The sequence below is a fragment of the Chiloscyllium plagiosum genome, unplaced genomic scaffold (assembly GCF_037043375.1).
Source record: "Chiloscyllium plagiosum isolate Xiang-an unplaced genomic scaffold, Cpla_swu_hap1 HiC_scaffold_34, whole genome shotgun sequence".
NCBI lineage: Eukaryota > Metazoa > Chordata > Chondrichthyes > Orectolobiformes > Hemiscylliidae > Chiloscyllium > Chiloscyllium plagiosum.
In genome coordinates, this window is record NW_028270172.1 from 40,604,846 (window position 1) to 40,622,555 (window position 17,710).

The following is a 17,710-nucleotide window of genomic DNA, read 5'->3' on the forward strand; positions in this document are numbered from 1 at the left end:
TGCCCACACCTCTTCCCTCACCTCCATCCAAGGCCCTAAAGGAGCCTTCCACATCCATCAAAGTTTTACCTGCACATCCACCAATATCATTTATTGTATCCGTTGCTCTCGATGCAGTCTCCTCTACATTGGGGAGACTGGACACCTCCTTGCAGAGCACTTTAGGGAACATCTCTGGGACACCCGCACCAATCAACCACACCGCCCCGTGGCCCAACATTTCAACTCCCCCTCCCACTCTGCCGAGGACATGGAGGTCCTGGGCCTCATTCACCGCCACTCCCTCACCACCAGATGCCTGGAGGAAGAACACCTCATCTTCCGCCTCGGAACACTTCAGCCCCAGGGCATCAATGTGGACTTCAATTGTTTCCTCATTTCCCCTTCCCTCACCTCACCCCAGTTCCAAACTTCCAGCACAGCACTGTCCCTATGACTTGTCCTACCTGCCTATCTTCTTTTCCACCTATCCACTCCACCCTCCCCCTGACCTATCACCGTTGTCCCCTCCCCCACTCACCTATTGTACTCTATGCTACTTTCTCCCCACCCCCACCCTCCTCTCATTTATCTCTTCACCCTTCAGGCTCTCTGCCTGTATTCCTGATGAAGGGCTTTTGTCCGAAACGTCAATTTTACTGCTCCTCGGATGCTGCCTGACCTGCTGCGCTTTTCCAGCATCACTCTAATCTTGACTCTGGTTTCCAGCATCTGCAGTCATTGTTTTTACCTAAGTCTGTCACAGTGTCATGTGGCTCCTTCAGTTAAATTCCACAGCAGTCTGAACCCTTATACTTCTGCCATCTTCTCCTCCTTGGATCTTACCTCCACCCCTCTCCCAAATGTGTGTGTTTTGGACCTCCATTCACCTTAAGATTTCTAGAGTTATTGATCTATTCAACCACATGCTCACCTCCATGTTCAACACTCTAATCACCATTAAACCATTACCTTCTCTCACCTGGCTGCTCCCCCTGAACAGCCTTTACTTCAAATCCAAGAAAGACAGTCTCAAAGTTATATGGTGACCAACCACTTTAGCAATTCACCGAATGTGACAGGGTCACAACATACGAACAAATGTTTCATCTTCCATCTGCAAATATAGTTCACTTTTCTAGAATCATCCCGGAATCAAAGGATCTTTTGCCTACTTCAAATCATTTGTTTAAAATCCTTTCCCACATTCCCTTCGAACATGAAATATGCAACGAACTCATGGATTCCTTTGTCACTAACATTAGGACCACTTGGTTAGCTGCCTCTGCAACTTTCTTCTGTCTCTGCTGAAAGATTATATGATGCTCTTACTTAATTTGGCCTTTTGCAACCACCTTTCTGCAGGCCTACTCCTGCACCTATTGTCTATTTCACTTTGATTTAAAAATTGATTATTTCTAGACCATGTCCATGTTTTTGTTTCAGGAAACATTTCTCTCAGCATCTACTCCATCAAGCCTCTTCAGAGTCTTGCATATTGCAATGAAATTGACTCACATTCGAGAGCATATAGGCCCAATTTACTCAGTCATTCATCAGAGAACAATCCTCACATGCTAGGAATCAATCTGGTGAACTTTCCCTGTATTGCCTTCCTTAAATATGGAGACCAAACTGCAATCTGTATTCCTGATATGGCCCACCAAAACCCAATACAATCATGGCAACACCCCTCTAATCCTCTACTTCAAACACCTTGCAATTAAAGCCAACGTGCCTTCAATTGCTTTCTCTATCTGTAGACTTTTTTGTGTGAGCCTTGAACATGCACACTAAATTATTTGAACATTAATATTTCTAAGTGTCACACCTTTCATGAAAAATTTGCTTTATTTTTGTGATCAAAGCGAATAACTTCAGGTACAAATTACACGTCAACTACCATCTTGCTATCTGTAGCCTGTGTCCTCCTCAACTTGCATTTTTGTCTGGCTTTGTATCAAACGTAGATACGTTACTGTCTCTTCATCCAAGTAATTATTGTAGATCGTAAATAGCTAAGGCCCAAAGCATGATCCTTGTGGCACTCAACTAGACAGTCTGAAAATGCACAATCTGTGCCTATATTTGTTTGTTACTAAGACTAACTATCTTAACTTATTCACTCTTTCGAGCCCTGGTTACTCACTATGTCTTAAATGCAAGCTGCCCCTTCTACTGTAAAGACAAAATATTGAATATCCATGCAATTTCCCCATTTGCCATAACTTCTCTTGTTTCTGCTTTTAAATCAAAATTTATATTAGCACTCTTCCCAAAACCATAGTCCTTTGGTGGCTGCAAAAGGCCAAATTTGTAAATTCTTGGCTAATTTATTAATTTTTTTCTCCCCATTTAATCAATTATTAGAGGTCTTACAGTGCTTAAAAACACTTCGAATTCAGTTCCAAAGAAGAATCGCAGTGGACTTCAAACTGGAATTGTTTTCACTCTCTGCAGATTAAGCCAGAATGGATTTTCTCAAACACTGCTTTTGTTGCTCCTGAACCTGCCTCATTGCAGAATCCCAAATCCAAAATGGCTTTTACCACAGCTCTACAATGGTGTGCTTTCAGAAGCAATCCTGAAAAACATTCTTTCAGCTAATTCTCTATACTACCCAGGCCATTTTATTTTCTGATTTATACAAAAATCAAAATCCCCACAATTTTTAGATTACTTTTGCTCAAATAATTTGTTTAATATTTTGTGCAATGGTATAACTACTTTTAGCGAGTTTATAAACTAGTCCCACCTGCATTCTATGCTTCTTGCCATTCGTAATTGCGACCCATATTGACTGTACTGTATGAACATCTGAGCATAGATCCTCTCTCATTTATGTTATTGTTCACTGTCAAGGGTACATCTATTCTTTTGCCACGGTTTATCTTTCCAAAATACTGTGTAGCCTTGAACATTTCAACCCTTGGATCACCTTGAAACTTCATTTCTATAATGGTGATTAAACCTACACACACCAGTTACTCCCTTATTAGTACAGAATTCGAGCATTACTGAAAAAAATAAATCTGTTGAGGATTTTTTTTCCAGAAAAATTTGAGTTCTCCGGTCCAAGCATCCCTTTACAATTCTCTACCTGAAGACCCACAAAGTATAAACTATTAGCCACTGAAAATACAACTTATAATTACTGCAGTTATTACTAAAATCAATGTTATACATCACTGACAATTTTCTATAGCATTCAGATGATTCTTTCATTTTATTTTTACCTGCTGTAGGTTGCTACCACATGCATATTCAAGGTTGCCAAGATGAAACTGCAGCACTTTGGCTTCTAGTTCACTGAACTGGACTCCAGATTCTTGAATAAAAGTTTGGTAGATCTCCTCAATCTTTTCTGCACACAGAACAAAAACTTGTATGTTGAGTTTTGCTTTTTTTTTGGAAGCCTTTTGTTCAACAAATCTGCTTGCCATTTCCCAAACAAACATATCTTGCCCTCTTCTTCGAATTAGAAGGAAAGATTCACTTGGTAACACCCCAGTGTACTTCTCAATGACTCTCGTATTCCAAGCCACCTTTCCACACAAATGCAGGAGAAACAACATCTGCTATTTCACCTCATTCCTTCATTCAAACATTCCTTTCAGATAAAATAGTGACTTTTGTACAGTTTTTTCAACTTAATATAACAATTGTTACTGCTCACAATGCAGTCTACTCTAAACTGAAGCCACCCAACACAGTTTGGTCAACTACTTGGTCAGGTACTTCCGATCAGTCTGCAAACATAATCCCAAGCTTCCAGTCATCTGCCATTTCAAAATCTCCAGTTTGTTTTGATGCGATCGTTCAGTCTTCGGCCTCCTGCAGTTTAAATGCAAGATCAAGGAACAGGACTTGATCTGTCAATTCTGAAGAAGGCATACCAAACTTCAAACATGAAGTCAGCTTCTCTATCTACAGATTCCCTGACTGTGCCTTCCAGAATTTTCTGCTTTAATTTCAGAATCCCAGCAACTCCAGTTTTTTAGAATATCAAACTGGAACACAGCCAACCATTGCTTATTTGCTTATTCTAATTCAAGATCAACCAATATTCACTGATGATTAACCCGTGGGAAAGAACAAAAATTCGTATTCGTCCTACAAAATGACATTAGCACCACACATGGACTATTATTCAGTACCAGAGGGAGCAAGTAAGTGAGGCAGTAAGACAGAAAGTGAGCTGGACGGGAGGATGGGAATGGTAGGGAAAAAGCAATCAAACAAATAATCAATGTTCAAAATGGACTTAACAACAACAGGAAGGAGGCAGTTCAGAGAATGTACATTGGGATGATTACTGGTATGAAGGAATTGTTTTAGGAGTAAAGACTAACAGTTTGGGACTCAACTCGCTGAAGTTTAGAAGAATGAGAAGTTTAGATTAGATTACTTTCCGTGTGGAAACAGGCCCTTCGGCCCAACAAGTCCACACCGACCCTCCGAACAGCAACCCACCCAGATCCAGTCCCCAACATTTACCCTTTCACCTAACACTATGGGCAATTTAGAATGGCCAATTCACCTAACCTGCACATTGTGGGACTGTGGGAGGAAACCGGAGCACCTGGAGGAAACCCATGCAGACACGGGGAGAACATGCAATCTCCACAAAGGCAGTTGCCTGAGGCAGGAATTGAACCCGGGTCTCTGGCTCTGGCAGCAGTGCTAACTATTGTGCCACCATGCCACCCAAGTTCTCAGCGAAACATATAGGATTTACAGGGCTTGACAGTAAATGTTGAGAAGATCTTTCTCCCCATGGGAGAGTCTAGGACTAGAGGGCATAGTCTCAGGGGTGTCAATTTAAGACTGCAATGAGGAGGAATTATTATTTTGATTGGTTGATTGTCTTTGGACTCCTGGCTTTAGAGTGTGATGGGCGCAGAGTCCTTGTGTATATTTAAGTCTGAGAGAAATAGATTCTTGACTAGCAGGAGGAATCAAGGATTACAGAGAAAGATCAGGAAAGTGGATATGAGGAATGTCAGAGCAGCCATGATCCTCAAGACTGGCAGAAAAGGTTCGAAGGGCTGGGCATACTACTCCTGTTCCTATTTCTATGGACTCATGGCAAGATTTAGAGTAGCTTTTCAATCTTTAAAATTCTTACCCCATGTGTACTTGCTTTGCGCAAGGACCAATGGCAACATATGGAGAAGCACACTTTACTTTCATGAAAACTTGTATAACCTTTTCAAATCTGAACGTTGTATCACATTCCTCGCTACCCAGAAAGACATTGCAACACAACATTTTGTAAAATGGATGGAGATGGGGCAAAAGGGCAGAATATATAAATATTTTGCGCATGCCTTGTTAAGATTCACTAATACTGTTAACCCTGTGATGATGCTGTCACTTTAAAAAGGTTATTGTGTCCTTAGCTTTTATTCCCAATAGAGGTGGTAAAGGCAGAGGCAACAAAGAGTCCAGTTTAACAATGGAAGGGGAATGGTCAGTTCTCCCAGTTCAGGCTTTTTTTTGAGTTTGTTTTGCTGTAGCAGTCACAAGCAGAATCACAAGTCCAGAAGAAGTGCAAGCTTCAGTAAAGGACCCCGCTGACACTCTCTGAAATCTCTCTCTGGATGTTGATCCCTCCTGCTTGATAGAATCGGTGCTTGAATTTACCTTTCTGGCAAGGGGAGTGTTTATGGGATGTTACTTCATTGGAACAGTTAATTATTGACAGTTAATGTATCGAGTCAATAAAGTTTTCAAACAGTTAGGTTATTCTAAATTCCCCTTTCTTTTGTCTGTTTCAATTGCAGTGTTTAAATAAATTTTGTTTTACTTTAAGCTGAGTGATTTGACCAGTGAGTTGTATCACACCTGAAACACCCACTTCACATCTGCCTTTAGCATAAGAAAAAGTTAGGGTCAAGGCTACCTTCTTAAAATATTTTTGAGGGGGTCTGGCCTGGTCCATAACAACCTATATTTGTGTTGTTTCCTTTAAAGCTTGGGGTGATGGGGAGCAGAGAAGGTAGCTTAAGCATTCTACACTATCAGAAAATCACATTTTTAAGTGAACTGTACAACATTAAGGGTCAGGGCACAAACACTAGATGGCTAAGGTAAATTTATCATTTTACAGCACAGCTACAAAAACAAAACTGTCCTGTATTTAGTCATACAGCTGTACAGCATGGAAACAGACCCTTCGGTCCAATTTGTCCATGCCGACCAGATATCCCATTTGCCTGCATTTGGCTCATATTCCTCTCAACCCTTCCTATTCATATTTCCATCCAGATGTTTTTTAAATGTTACTATTGTACAGCTTCCACCACCTCCTCTGGCAGACATTTCATACATGCAATATCCTGTGTGTGAAAACATTGCCCCTTAGGTCCCTTTTAAATCTTTCCCTTCTCACCTTAAACCTATGCCCTCTAGTTCTGGACTCCCCTACCCTGGGGGAAAGAAAAAACCTTGACTATTCACCTATCAATGACCCTCATGATGTTATGAATCTCTAAGTTCACCCTTCAGCCTCTTATATACAGCTTTGAATATCTGTGGATCCCTATTTTTTATTTTTACCTTTTATCCAACAGAATATACCTCTGAATATTTCAAACTTGCAAGTGCTTGTACAAATCCTGGGAGCAATAGAGTTAGTCATAGCGATCAATGGCACAACAAAAGACTCTTCAACATATTGGTTTACCAAGTCTGCACCAGTCAAAAACAAGCATTTAACTATTCCAATCCCAGCATTTGATGGAGCTTTGTAAGTGCATTCAGGTCATTCTGTTATAATGCGTGTTTTGTTAACGCGAATTTGCTATAACGCAATTGGTGAATTGGAGGACACTGTTTCTAAAGTACAAACTTTTAAAACATGTATTGGCTGTAATGTGATTGCGTCACCAACACTTTAATCTCCATTTCTAAAGTGCAATTTTTCTATCGTGCGGGGCTGAACAAGAACACAACCATCGCACTATAGAAGAATTACCTGTATCTAAATACTTCCTCAATATTATGAGGGTTTCTGCCTCCACCATTTGTTTTCAGGCACTGAGTTTCAGATTCCAATCAGCTCTGGGTTTTCCATACATCTCCTCTAAGACTTCTGCAGTTACCTAACATCGATACTCCCAGTCATTGATCCTTCCAAACAGAAAGGTTTCTTCCTATCTGCCCTGTCTAGGTCTCGTTCACTTTGTCCATGCCCACCTAATATCCTAATCTAATCTAGTCCCATTTGCCAGCATTTGGCCCACATCCCTCTCAACCCTTCCTATTCATATACCCATCAAGATGCCTTTTAAATGTTGCAATTGTACCAGCCTCTACTACTTCCTTAAGTCTAAATCATTTGTATATAACACCAACAGCAAGGCCACAATGTTGATTCCCGTCACAAAGACATGCTTTGATCATCACCCTCTGCTTCCTGCAGGCAGCAACTTCTGGGTTCAACTAGCCAAATTTTGTTGGATCCCACAGACTCTTACCTTCATGACCAGTCTCCCATTCAGGACCTTATCTACTTATCTACTTGAAGTTCAAGTAGAGTACGTCAATGGCATTGCCCTCATCTACACATCTGGTTACCTCTTCAAAAAATTCAATCAAGTTGGTCACACACAACCTTCAACCTTCCCATTTAAAAATTCTTGATGATTATTCTTGATAAATCTCTGCCTCTAAGTGAAGACTAAATCTGTCCCTCAGAATTTCTTCCAATAGTTTCCCCATGACTGAGGTTAGACTGACTGGTCTGTAATTTCCTGGTTTATCTCTTGCTCATTTTTGAATAACTTTACCGCACTAACTTTCCTCCAGTCCTTTGGCACCTCCATGGCCAGGGAAGAAGTAAAAATTATTGCCAATGGCTTGCTACTTTCTGCTTGCCTCCCTCAACAGCCAGGGATACATCATCTGGCCCTAGAGATGTATTTATTAATTTTAAGCCCACCAGACTACTCAGAACCTCCTCACTGTGTTAATTTCCTTAAATATATCTCAGTCCTTCTCCTTTACTTCGATATCCACAGCACCCCCCTCACTTGTGAGCATCAACTCAAAGTATTCATTTATATCAAAAACAAATTGCTGGTGAACCTCAGCAGGTCTGGCAGCATCTGGGGAAAGACAGTGGAGTTAAAGTTTCAGGCCCAGTGACCCTTCTTCAGAACTAGTAGTGATGAGGGAAAAGATATGCTGATGACAGTGGGGGTAAAGAACATGGAAGAAGGTGTTCCTTTCTCTCTACAGATGCTGCCAGACCTGCAAAGTTTCTCCAGTAATTTGTTTTTTTCAGATTTCCAGTTTTTAATGTTAAATTTTAGTATTCATTTAGAAATCTACCTACATCCTTCCTGTTCCATGCACAAATTACCACTGTGGTCTTAATGGGCCTTTTTCTTCCCCTAAATATTCTTTTAACTTTAAATTATTGTAAAATAGCTGATTTAGATTTTAGATCTTTAAATTTAGATATTAGTTTTGTGAATTCTAAACAAATAGAATACTTAGCACAGTGTTATGACTTTTAAGGATTAAATCCAGATTATTTGAACTCTAAACAACATTCATGAAAGTTGTTTCGAGACAACTCACCTCCAAGAGGCACATCTTGAAATTGTTTCTTGTCTTTTCTCCATTCTGCTACAACATCCAGCATTGCATTGAAATGGAAGTCAATGCACTTGTCTATGGTGGGATCAACCACCCTTCCACCTTCTTCAATTAGATCACACCTATCCCCCAATTTGTACATCTTACTTCCAAGCTGCAGAAGGAATTAATTTCAAAAGGATTCAACAAAGCTTATACAAATTTTTCGTATCGCAACAAGTTAATTTAGACTTCTGCCAGTAGCAATTTGAGTAAACAAAAATTCCACATTTATATGAACCAATGACTTAGGACGCTACCATGCTAAAGTGGTGATCACAAGATTGCAAGCTATAGTCTCTGTAATTTTAATGGTTTCCTACCATCTCCATTACTGGAGGAATGGGGGATGAAGAAGTAAATACATCAAAATTTTAAGTGGCATTCAGGTGTTGGTAAACATCAGTGAGGAGCAGCAAAGCAACATCTGGATTCATTCCTCTATATATCTCCATAGAAATACATTCGCACAGCCAGAGAACAATCTTTTCCCCAACAACTTTTTCAATGTACAGGTTATGGGAATTCTACTTAATAGTAATGTACAAGTGGACAGTATGCCATCATACTCTCGACTTGGGTATTGTAATTCCTGGTCAGGCTTTGAAAGTTTGGTGGTGAAACGTGTATCTCTAAATTCCTAGCTGCTCTTTTAGCCACCGTGTTTATATAGTTAGCATAGTTCAACTGCTGGTCAACGGTAACTTCCGGATGCTAATACTGCAGAATTTAGTGATGTTAAATGTTATTGATTGTCGGGGAGGGTGCCTGGCACTTGTGTGGCACAGAAGATACTTACCATTTATCTACACAAGTATAAACGTTGGGGTCTTGCTACACTGGACATAGTCTGCTTCAATTTCTGAAGAGAAGCAGATCATATTGATCATTGCACAGTGAATATCCCCATTTCTGGTCCTAATGTATAGGGAAGGTCACTCACCAAACTACTGAAGATAGTGAGCCAAGGACACTACTTACTTGCAAGAATAAAAACTGAATTTCTCTCCTTTTGCTATTAAAAAGGACCATGAATCAGCACTAATTTACTTTTGTTTGGAAAGAGTAAACAAAGTAGTTAGAGTAAAGTAAATCAATATTGTTTCATTTACAAGCAGCACAAAGAGAGACATAAAACCAAAAATTGCTAACTTAAGTCAGGCAACCAAAATGATGGGCAAAAAATATTAAAGGAAAAAAGTTGTAAATTATAATAAATCATTAAGACAAAAAATGCAATCTGCGAAATCATTATTCAAACAGGTCAATGATTAATGCAGTCATAATATTGCTATATAATACAAAAACCCACTTGCTCACACATTAGTGCTATAGGGTTGTTTATGCAGCCATTAACAATCTGTGCTCCTTTTCCTACAGTCACACCGAGAGAGTGGTCATCCCAAACACGTCCACCAATCCGATCTCTGGCTTCCAGCACCATTACCTAATGTGAAACGCAACAATCAGAAAATCCATTTCTGTATTGTCACAACTGCCAGTAATCATTTGTTAGAAGTCTTCCCTCTGAAACCATACACAGGACCAATTCTAACACTTAAATCCAGTTTATTTTTAGTTGGTCAAGCAACTTAAAGCGACAATAGCTGTCACTAAAAGAAAATGAAATAGTCAACTCTATCAAAAGAAAATAAAATCTTTGCTGTACAGTCTAATCTTAAACATCTAATCACCAAACAATGATTCAGGGGATGCACAAGCACCATTACTGAAAAGAATTGTGAAAGGGAAGAATCTCAAATTCAATATGCTTCCCAGAAATTTCAAACATGCTTAGAATTACAAACGAAATTCCTTTAACCATCCACTACCAAGATGCTGACCTCTTAAATCAAAGGCTGAGCAAAGTGTGTGCAAAGAGCCAGGATTAAGCAAGCCAGTAGAGTAAAATTTGAGCTGCCTGGCACATCACCAACCACAATACTCCCACAATTAGGATGGGTGATGTCTTATCCTCCGCCCTGGGCATTTTTGATGTGCCAGCATCAGCCTTTCCCATTGCATAAGAGGAGTTTTATTAGATTATATTTCAATATATTGCCTTAAAAACATAGCAAAGATAGTATACCAGATACTATCTGGGCAGCAGGGTGGCACAGTGGTTAGCACTGCTGCCTCATAGTGCCAGAGACCTGGGTTCAATTCCCACCTCAGGCAACTGTCTATGTGGAGTTTGCACATTCTCCCAGTGTCCGTGCGGGTTTCCTCCGGGTGCTCCAGTCCAAATCATTTAAATTGTATATATTACATATAAATCCAACAATTATAACTATAATACAGGCACTGTAGGTAAGAGATGTACATCATCAGGAATATTTACAAACAAATGGTAAAAAAACAAATGACCTTCCTTAGACTACACTGACATGATCAGAGTGATGACGATTCCTAGAAGACTGTCCCAGCTGAGGAACCTTTCCTAGTGTAGTTTCCCAGGTTTCAGGAAGCTCCTGTTGTTCTGCATAGATATCCCTCACTGTTGACCTCTGGCACTACTGTTGTCTCCTCCCTGGTTATGACCAACTCTGCTGTGACTTGTCAACAGCACAGTTCCCATCTGGACTAGCCTGGTCTTTTGAGGGACATTTCCCAGCAACCCCTGCCCTTTACCATTGATGAGGTGCAGCATCCAGCTGGTCCATGTCTCTCCTCCGGACCATATACGACAACAGTCCTGTTTGAACCACTTCTACCGCTGGGATCAGTTCTTCCCCAAACATATAATTCCAGGCCAACATGGTCTCTCCTCTATGGAATACCCTTGGCCTTGAAGTTCCCATCCTTCTGGCCGTCTGTCCTTCTTGATTTCGCTCTATCACCTCTCTGGTCTTTTCCAGCTGCAGTAACTCAAAACAATGTTCAACTGCCAACGGAGAACCATAAGAACATTGAGGATCCCAGTGAACACTGTGGCATGTCCCTGTATATGCTAAGGAACCTGTTGAGTCACCGTCCAAGCAAACCTTCCCCTTGAGACACCTTTAAGACCCGCTTCAAGGTTTGAACAAATCTCTCCACCTAGCCGTTTGTTGCACAGTGGCATGGAGCTGATTGGTACATGTATGACTGCGATTTTCCAGGAACTCCTTGAAGACGTGCACCAAATATTACGGACCATTGTCACTCTCAATTTGTTTGGGATTCCTGAATCTGGAAGAGATTTCACCCACTCGGCCTACTGTTACTTCTGCTGATACTGACTTCATCACCACCACCTCAGGCCACTTTGAGTGGGCACCCATGGCCACCAGAAATAAGTCCCTCTACTGGTTCGTGGGCGGCACGGTGGCACAGTGGTTAGCACTGTTGTCACACAGCGCCGGAGACCCGGGTTCATCTCCCGCCTCAGGCAACTGACTGTGTGGAGTTTGCACGTCCTCCCCGTGTCTGCATGGGTTTCCTCCGGGTGCTCCGGTTTCCTCCCACAGTCCAAAGATGTGCAGGTCAGGTGAATTGGCCATGCTAAATTGCCCGTAGTGTTAGGTAAGGGGTAAATGTAGGGGTATGGGTGGGTTGCGCTTCGGCGGGTCGGTGTGGACTTGTTGGGCCGAAGGGCCTGTTTCCACACTGTAATGTAATCTTATCTAATCAAAACTGTGAATCTGATGTCACATGATTGAGGCATGGGTGAAGGGGCGACATTATCCAACTTTCTCCTCAATCTGAGAGTCCATCTTCAGCCACCCCAAATCTTTTTGCTTCGCCTCCATAAACCTCCTCACATTCCTGGGCCCATTCCCACAGTCATCCTTTCCCAGCAACAGATGCAAGGGTTTTAGAATGGTTCCCAATTCAGCCAAAAACCATAGTAATGTACAAGCCCAAAGAATGATTTCAGTTGAGATATATTCTTAGGTCTAGGGGCCTTCATGATAGCCTGCATCTTACTGAGCACCTTGTGTACTACTCACCATTTGTTGTATGGCCCCAGTACTCAATGGGGTCTTGCATCCAAAAAAAAAATCTCTCATTTCCCCCTTGTCACTTGCGGGCTATGCTCCTGCAACCTTTCTGGATTTCTTCCAAGTTAAGCTGAAGAAAACAGTTGTCTGACCTATGCAAGAGACAGTTACCTTAAAAACAGCTAGCTATTTACAGATAACTAGCAATTGCTGGTAAAGGGGAACTGTAGCAGACCATTTAGCCTTTTGATCTTGTTCAGCAATTTAATGAGATCATGGATGATCTGTGAACTAATCTGAACACTGGTCTTTACTCCATATCCTTTAATACTTTGATTAAGCCTAACTTATCAATCCTAGATTTAAAATAAAACTGACTTAGTATTAATGACCAATTGAACAAGAGATGCCAAAATTTCTATGACATCTGTGTGTAGCATTTCTTAAATTTGCTCCTGACAAGTCTCTATCAATATTGAGGCCATATGCCCTGACTCTAGGTTTCTCAATCCATCAACAATACTGATTGAATGACTGACTAAAATGTTTGGGAACAACAGTCTGAACTAGAAAGATATTTCATTAAATATTTCTTGACTCAACAGGTCACCAAGTATGTAATTCTTTACTGACAATTAAGTTTAAAAAAAAATTAGGATAAAATCTAAAGCTGGATTTTTACCAAGTACTTTGCACAAATTAAACACACCAACAAAACTTACTACGAGAAGCTTTCTACTCCTATCCCCACTCCTCCCCTATCAAAATATACATTCCTTCAAATTACATTAACAAATTCCACCAACTTTACTCTCATGTGTTCTTCAAAATTGTGAAGAGACACATAATGAGAAGAGAACAAACAACTGGTGACTATGAAACTGTTACTGCTACTGAACAATGGATGTCAGTGAATAAGGTCAGGAGCAGCTCAACTGTAATGCACTCCCTAACAAACAATGGATAGTCACACTGAAATGAGAGGGAAAAGGCAACACACATGGAACTGTACCCCAGCTAGGTGAAAGGAGGAAAGAGGACAGGAATATTAGAAAGCAAATTCTAACAATATATTTTCAAACAACCAGGTCAGTTATCAAACATCAAAACAAGTCAGTTAATTGACTTCATAGGGATTTTATCATAGCTTCTCCTTGTAATGTTAGGTGCTTAAAGTCAATATTTGCGTCCTCACTTCTCAGTGAATGTGGTTGCACACGTATTTAAGTCAGTCCATTAAGATAACCAAACAATTTTCCATACATGTATTTTCTTTGTAAAATGACCCAATTTAGTGATTTCAAATAGACATGTTTGTTAAATTTGATGAAGTCGGTTAGTAAACTAAAATTGAGCTTTTGTGACTAACTTTTAAATTACAAGTTTTCTAAAGAGCTGACTTACCTTAATTCCAAAATTTTGCAGTTGTCGTGCAGCTGCTAAGCCTGCTGCACCAGCGCCAATTACAATAACATTTTTCTGTCAAAAATAAGAATAATACACAATTGATAATCACAAATCTAAAAATACTCAATACATATATCAGATAGAACTTTACTCAGGAAAATTGGTTTGTTATATTTTCAGTAATAAGTCAACTACTGAATCAATAACATGACAAGAAAAGTGACAGAATATTTTAAAAGCAACAAAATTTCAACAACTAATAACTTCAGTCATTTATTTAGATAATTTGAAAAGCAAAAACCTAGAGGGTTGTTAATTAAGATCAACATACTACAATGACTGCAAAAACGTGAAAACAGTTTTGTTTTATTTATTGGTAAAAACAGATTTGAACAGGAGGCTCCAACAAAAGTTAAATAAACAACAATGTTTACAGTCCTCTAATATTAAACAAATTATTCAAAAAACTTTCCAACCCTCAGTAAGAGCATGACATTTTATTTTTAAGAAAAGTATGTCAGTTGAAATGAACTACAAGTCTTGTGGAACACAGAGAGGAGTCAATTTACCAAAATACCGGGGGAATACTCAAAATTTTGAGAGGACACCAACATCAATAAAAATTAACTTCTACCAGTATGGGTTTTCAGCAACTGCAAAGAATCTCAGGGATTAAGTTAATCAGACTTTGTTTGCGAAGTGTGGACATCTCAGGCCTGCATTTATTGCCCATCACTAACTGTCCTTGAGAAGTTGGTGGTGAGTGATCTTCGTGATCTGCTGTGGTCTACATACACCCACACTGGGCGGCACGGTGGTACAGTGGTTAGCACTGCTGCCTCGCAGCGCCAGAGACCCGGGTTCAATTCCCGCCTCAGGCGACTGACTGTGTGGAGTTTGCACGTTCTCCCAGTGTCTGCGTGGGTTTCCTCCAGGTGCTCCGGTTTCCTCCCACAGTCCAAAGATGTGCAGGTCAGGTGAATTGGCCATGCTAAATTGCCCGTAGTGTTAGGTAAGGGGTAAATGTAGGGGTATGGGTGGGTTACGCTTCGGCGGGTCGGTGTGGACTTGTTGGGCCGAAGGGCCTGTTTCCACACTGTAATGTAATCTAATCTAAAAAAAAAAAATCTAATTCATATAACACTGCATTTAGGAAGATTTTGGCCACATGACACAAAGAAATCACCATATGTTACCTCAGACTGGAATATAACTGCTTACTTTGCCATGAAGAGCACTGAGCTGCTCCAGAGTGAATGAAGCCACACTCATTCAGGCATCCACACTCCTAATTTGTGCATTATGGATAGTGGACAGACTTTGGAGAGTCTGAACAGGTGGTTTTTCCAAAATTCCCAGCCTCTCATGTAACAGTATTTAGATCATGAGTCCAGGTAATTTTAACTTCAAAGTTAGCAAGGATGTTGATGGTGGGGAGTTCATAGTTATTAGTAATGCCATTCAACATCATGGGGAGATGAGTAGATTCTGCCTTGTTGGACATGGCCACTGGTATGAATTTTACTTGCTACTTTCCAGCCAAAGTCTGAATGCTGTCCACATCTTGTGTGTGCAGGCAGAGACAGAGACATTTCATTATCTGAGGGACTACAACTAGTAGTTAACATTGCACAATCAACAAGCAAGTATAACTCCAAAAAAGAATTGACTCCCAAATTTAAAACAGAGAGTGAGAAAAATGGTGGGGAACTTAGCATGAAACAGGAGACTGAATGGACTAAGTAGCAACCATCACCCTGTTAATGTATCTCTGATACTTTAATAATGATAAATTATACTCAGTTTCGCAGCAAGAGGAGTTTTAATATTCCAAGATGATATTTAACAGAAAATTAACTACAATAGGGCAGAATTTATTGTAAAAGTAATTAACATTAATTGTTGGCACTAAATATTGAGCTACATCTTGCTGCCATAAGCTCTGAAAAACCACATCTCACTTTCTAGCTGTCCATTTAAGTGAACTGAGTTTGCCAAGTTCCTGTACATGCATCATAAATGTGAACTGAAATCACAAAGTTACAGCTTGCCTATTATATCCTGTACTCTTAACTGTGCAGTGACTCAATCGAGGAAAAACAATGTGAAAATTAACTTCTACCAGTATGGGTTTTCAGTCCATCAAATTTTAATTGTTATTTCATTTTTTAAAAAAATGTAAACTTGTTTTTTTAAAAAAAACTTGCCTTGTTTATTCTTCTCTTATTGCAATATTTCTTCACTTGTTTTTATGTTCTGATTTGAGACTTTTCTAACTTCATGGTTCAGAGTCTGTACTGCTAATTAACAATTCCTTAATCTTTATGAAACAGGAAGTTGTTTGTCTCTCATTCACAAAGGTTCTAGGTGCCTTAAGCGGCCAATTCAATCTCCGACTTAAGCTTTTGCAAGGCCATTTGTTCTAAGAGCATTTAACAGGAAGGGGCAATTCTAATGAATGACAGGCAGCATTTATTGCAATTGTAACAAATTCACTCTGATGATAAAAAATCATGAGGCATAATTCCCCTTTATTGGCTAATTCATATAGAATAATACCAGGAAAATTATTTTCCAATTCTGCAAAACACTAGTTACATTACTGCTAATTCATTGCAAAAATGCATTGCAGGAAACAAATGCTAAAATCTGTATAAATGACTTGTGAGGACGCTACCTGGAATTAAGCGTTTTAGCTAAAGATAGATTAGATAGATCAAGGGTTGTTTTTTGGAAGAGAAATAGCTGAAGGCAGATTGAATTGAGGTGTAAAGATTTATGAGTAATTTATTAGATTGGATAGACTGTTTCTCTCAGCAGAAGTCAATTAAATGGGGGCATATTTTTGAATCAACTGGGTTAGAATCCTCACTGATATTTCACTTTATTTTTATTACTTTATCATTTTTGGTTGAACCATGAGCTGAGAGCTGAAAGTGACCTATGGACTGTGAGCAACAGCTTGTTTCTAAAAAAAAACAGACAAATTAATGTTTGCTTAAGCTAAGACTGTGGTTGACTATTTGTGGTTGATTCTTGTTCAAAGAATGCTGTGGATGTTTGATTCCAGCAATACATTATGCTGAAACAGATCACTGATGTTTGAAAGTTAACAGATGTCCCATTGGGAGTCAACCAGCCTATGAAAAAGAAACCAAAGTTTAATTTGATTTTTAATTATGTTCAAGTCAGAAAGATTGTGGCTTTGACTACAGGTCAGAAGTCCTTGGCTATCCTCCTTTATCAACTTATTGAAAGTTTGGATAATAGAATTGCAGTTATAAGTACGAAGTGAATATTTCTCAGTTCTGGATGTAGGTTTGCTTGCTCAGCCTGAGCTACAAATCTTCTCAAAACTCACTAATTCCTCAGTTATCTGGAAGCTATCTGCATGCATCGGTGTCTTTAGAAACTAAGCAAGATACAATCCCATGCATCTGAGATCTTATGTTTTGTGGAGTCAGGTTTGGTGAACTGGTCAGTTGCCTGTTTTATCTTTCGATTTATCCCTTACCTATGTCTGTTTGTTGGCCTTTAAGAGAGTCAGGGAGGGGTTAGAATCAAACAAGATGGATCTTAAAATTATTGAATAATTAGATTACCATGCAGTTTACCTTTGCTCTTCCAGAACCACTGTATTACTAATAAATTGTTAATTCTTTTGTTTAAGCTACAAATTTAGTGTCCACTATCAGTCATGCACAATGTCAAGAAGTCCGGGGCCAATTTTGAGGGTGAGTTTTGACTTCACTGTG

General features: G+C 39.7%; 1 protein-coding gene across 6 annotated transcripts in view; it reads right to left on the reverse strand.

Moving 5' to 3' along the window:
* The window catches only part of kdm1b (lysine demethylase 1B), a 108,180-nt gene that overhangs the window by 37,594 nt on the left and 52,876 nt on the right, over positions 1-17,710 (reverse strand). For 5 of the 6 annotated variants that reach the window (XM_043719147.2, XM_043719142.2, XM_043719145.2 and 2 more), the window contains 4 exons: positions 13,953-14,027; positions 9,938-10,072; positions 8,569-8,740; positions 3,216-3,343 (listed from right to left, as the gene is read on the reverse strand). In XM_043719147.2, coding sequence (XP_043575082.2) covers positions 3,216-3,343; positions 8,569-8,740; positions 9,938-10,072; positions 13,953-14,027 — 510 coding nt within the window. The remainder of the gene's footprint in view (positions 1-3,215; positions 3,344-8,568; positions 8,741-9,937; positions 10,073-13,952; positions 14,028-17,710) is intronic. The other variant, XM_043719148.2, reaches the window with a different exon arrangement.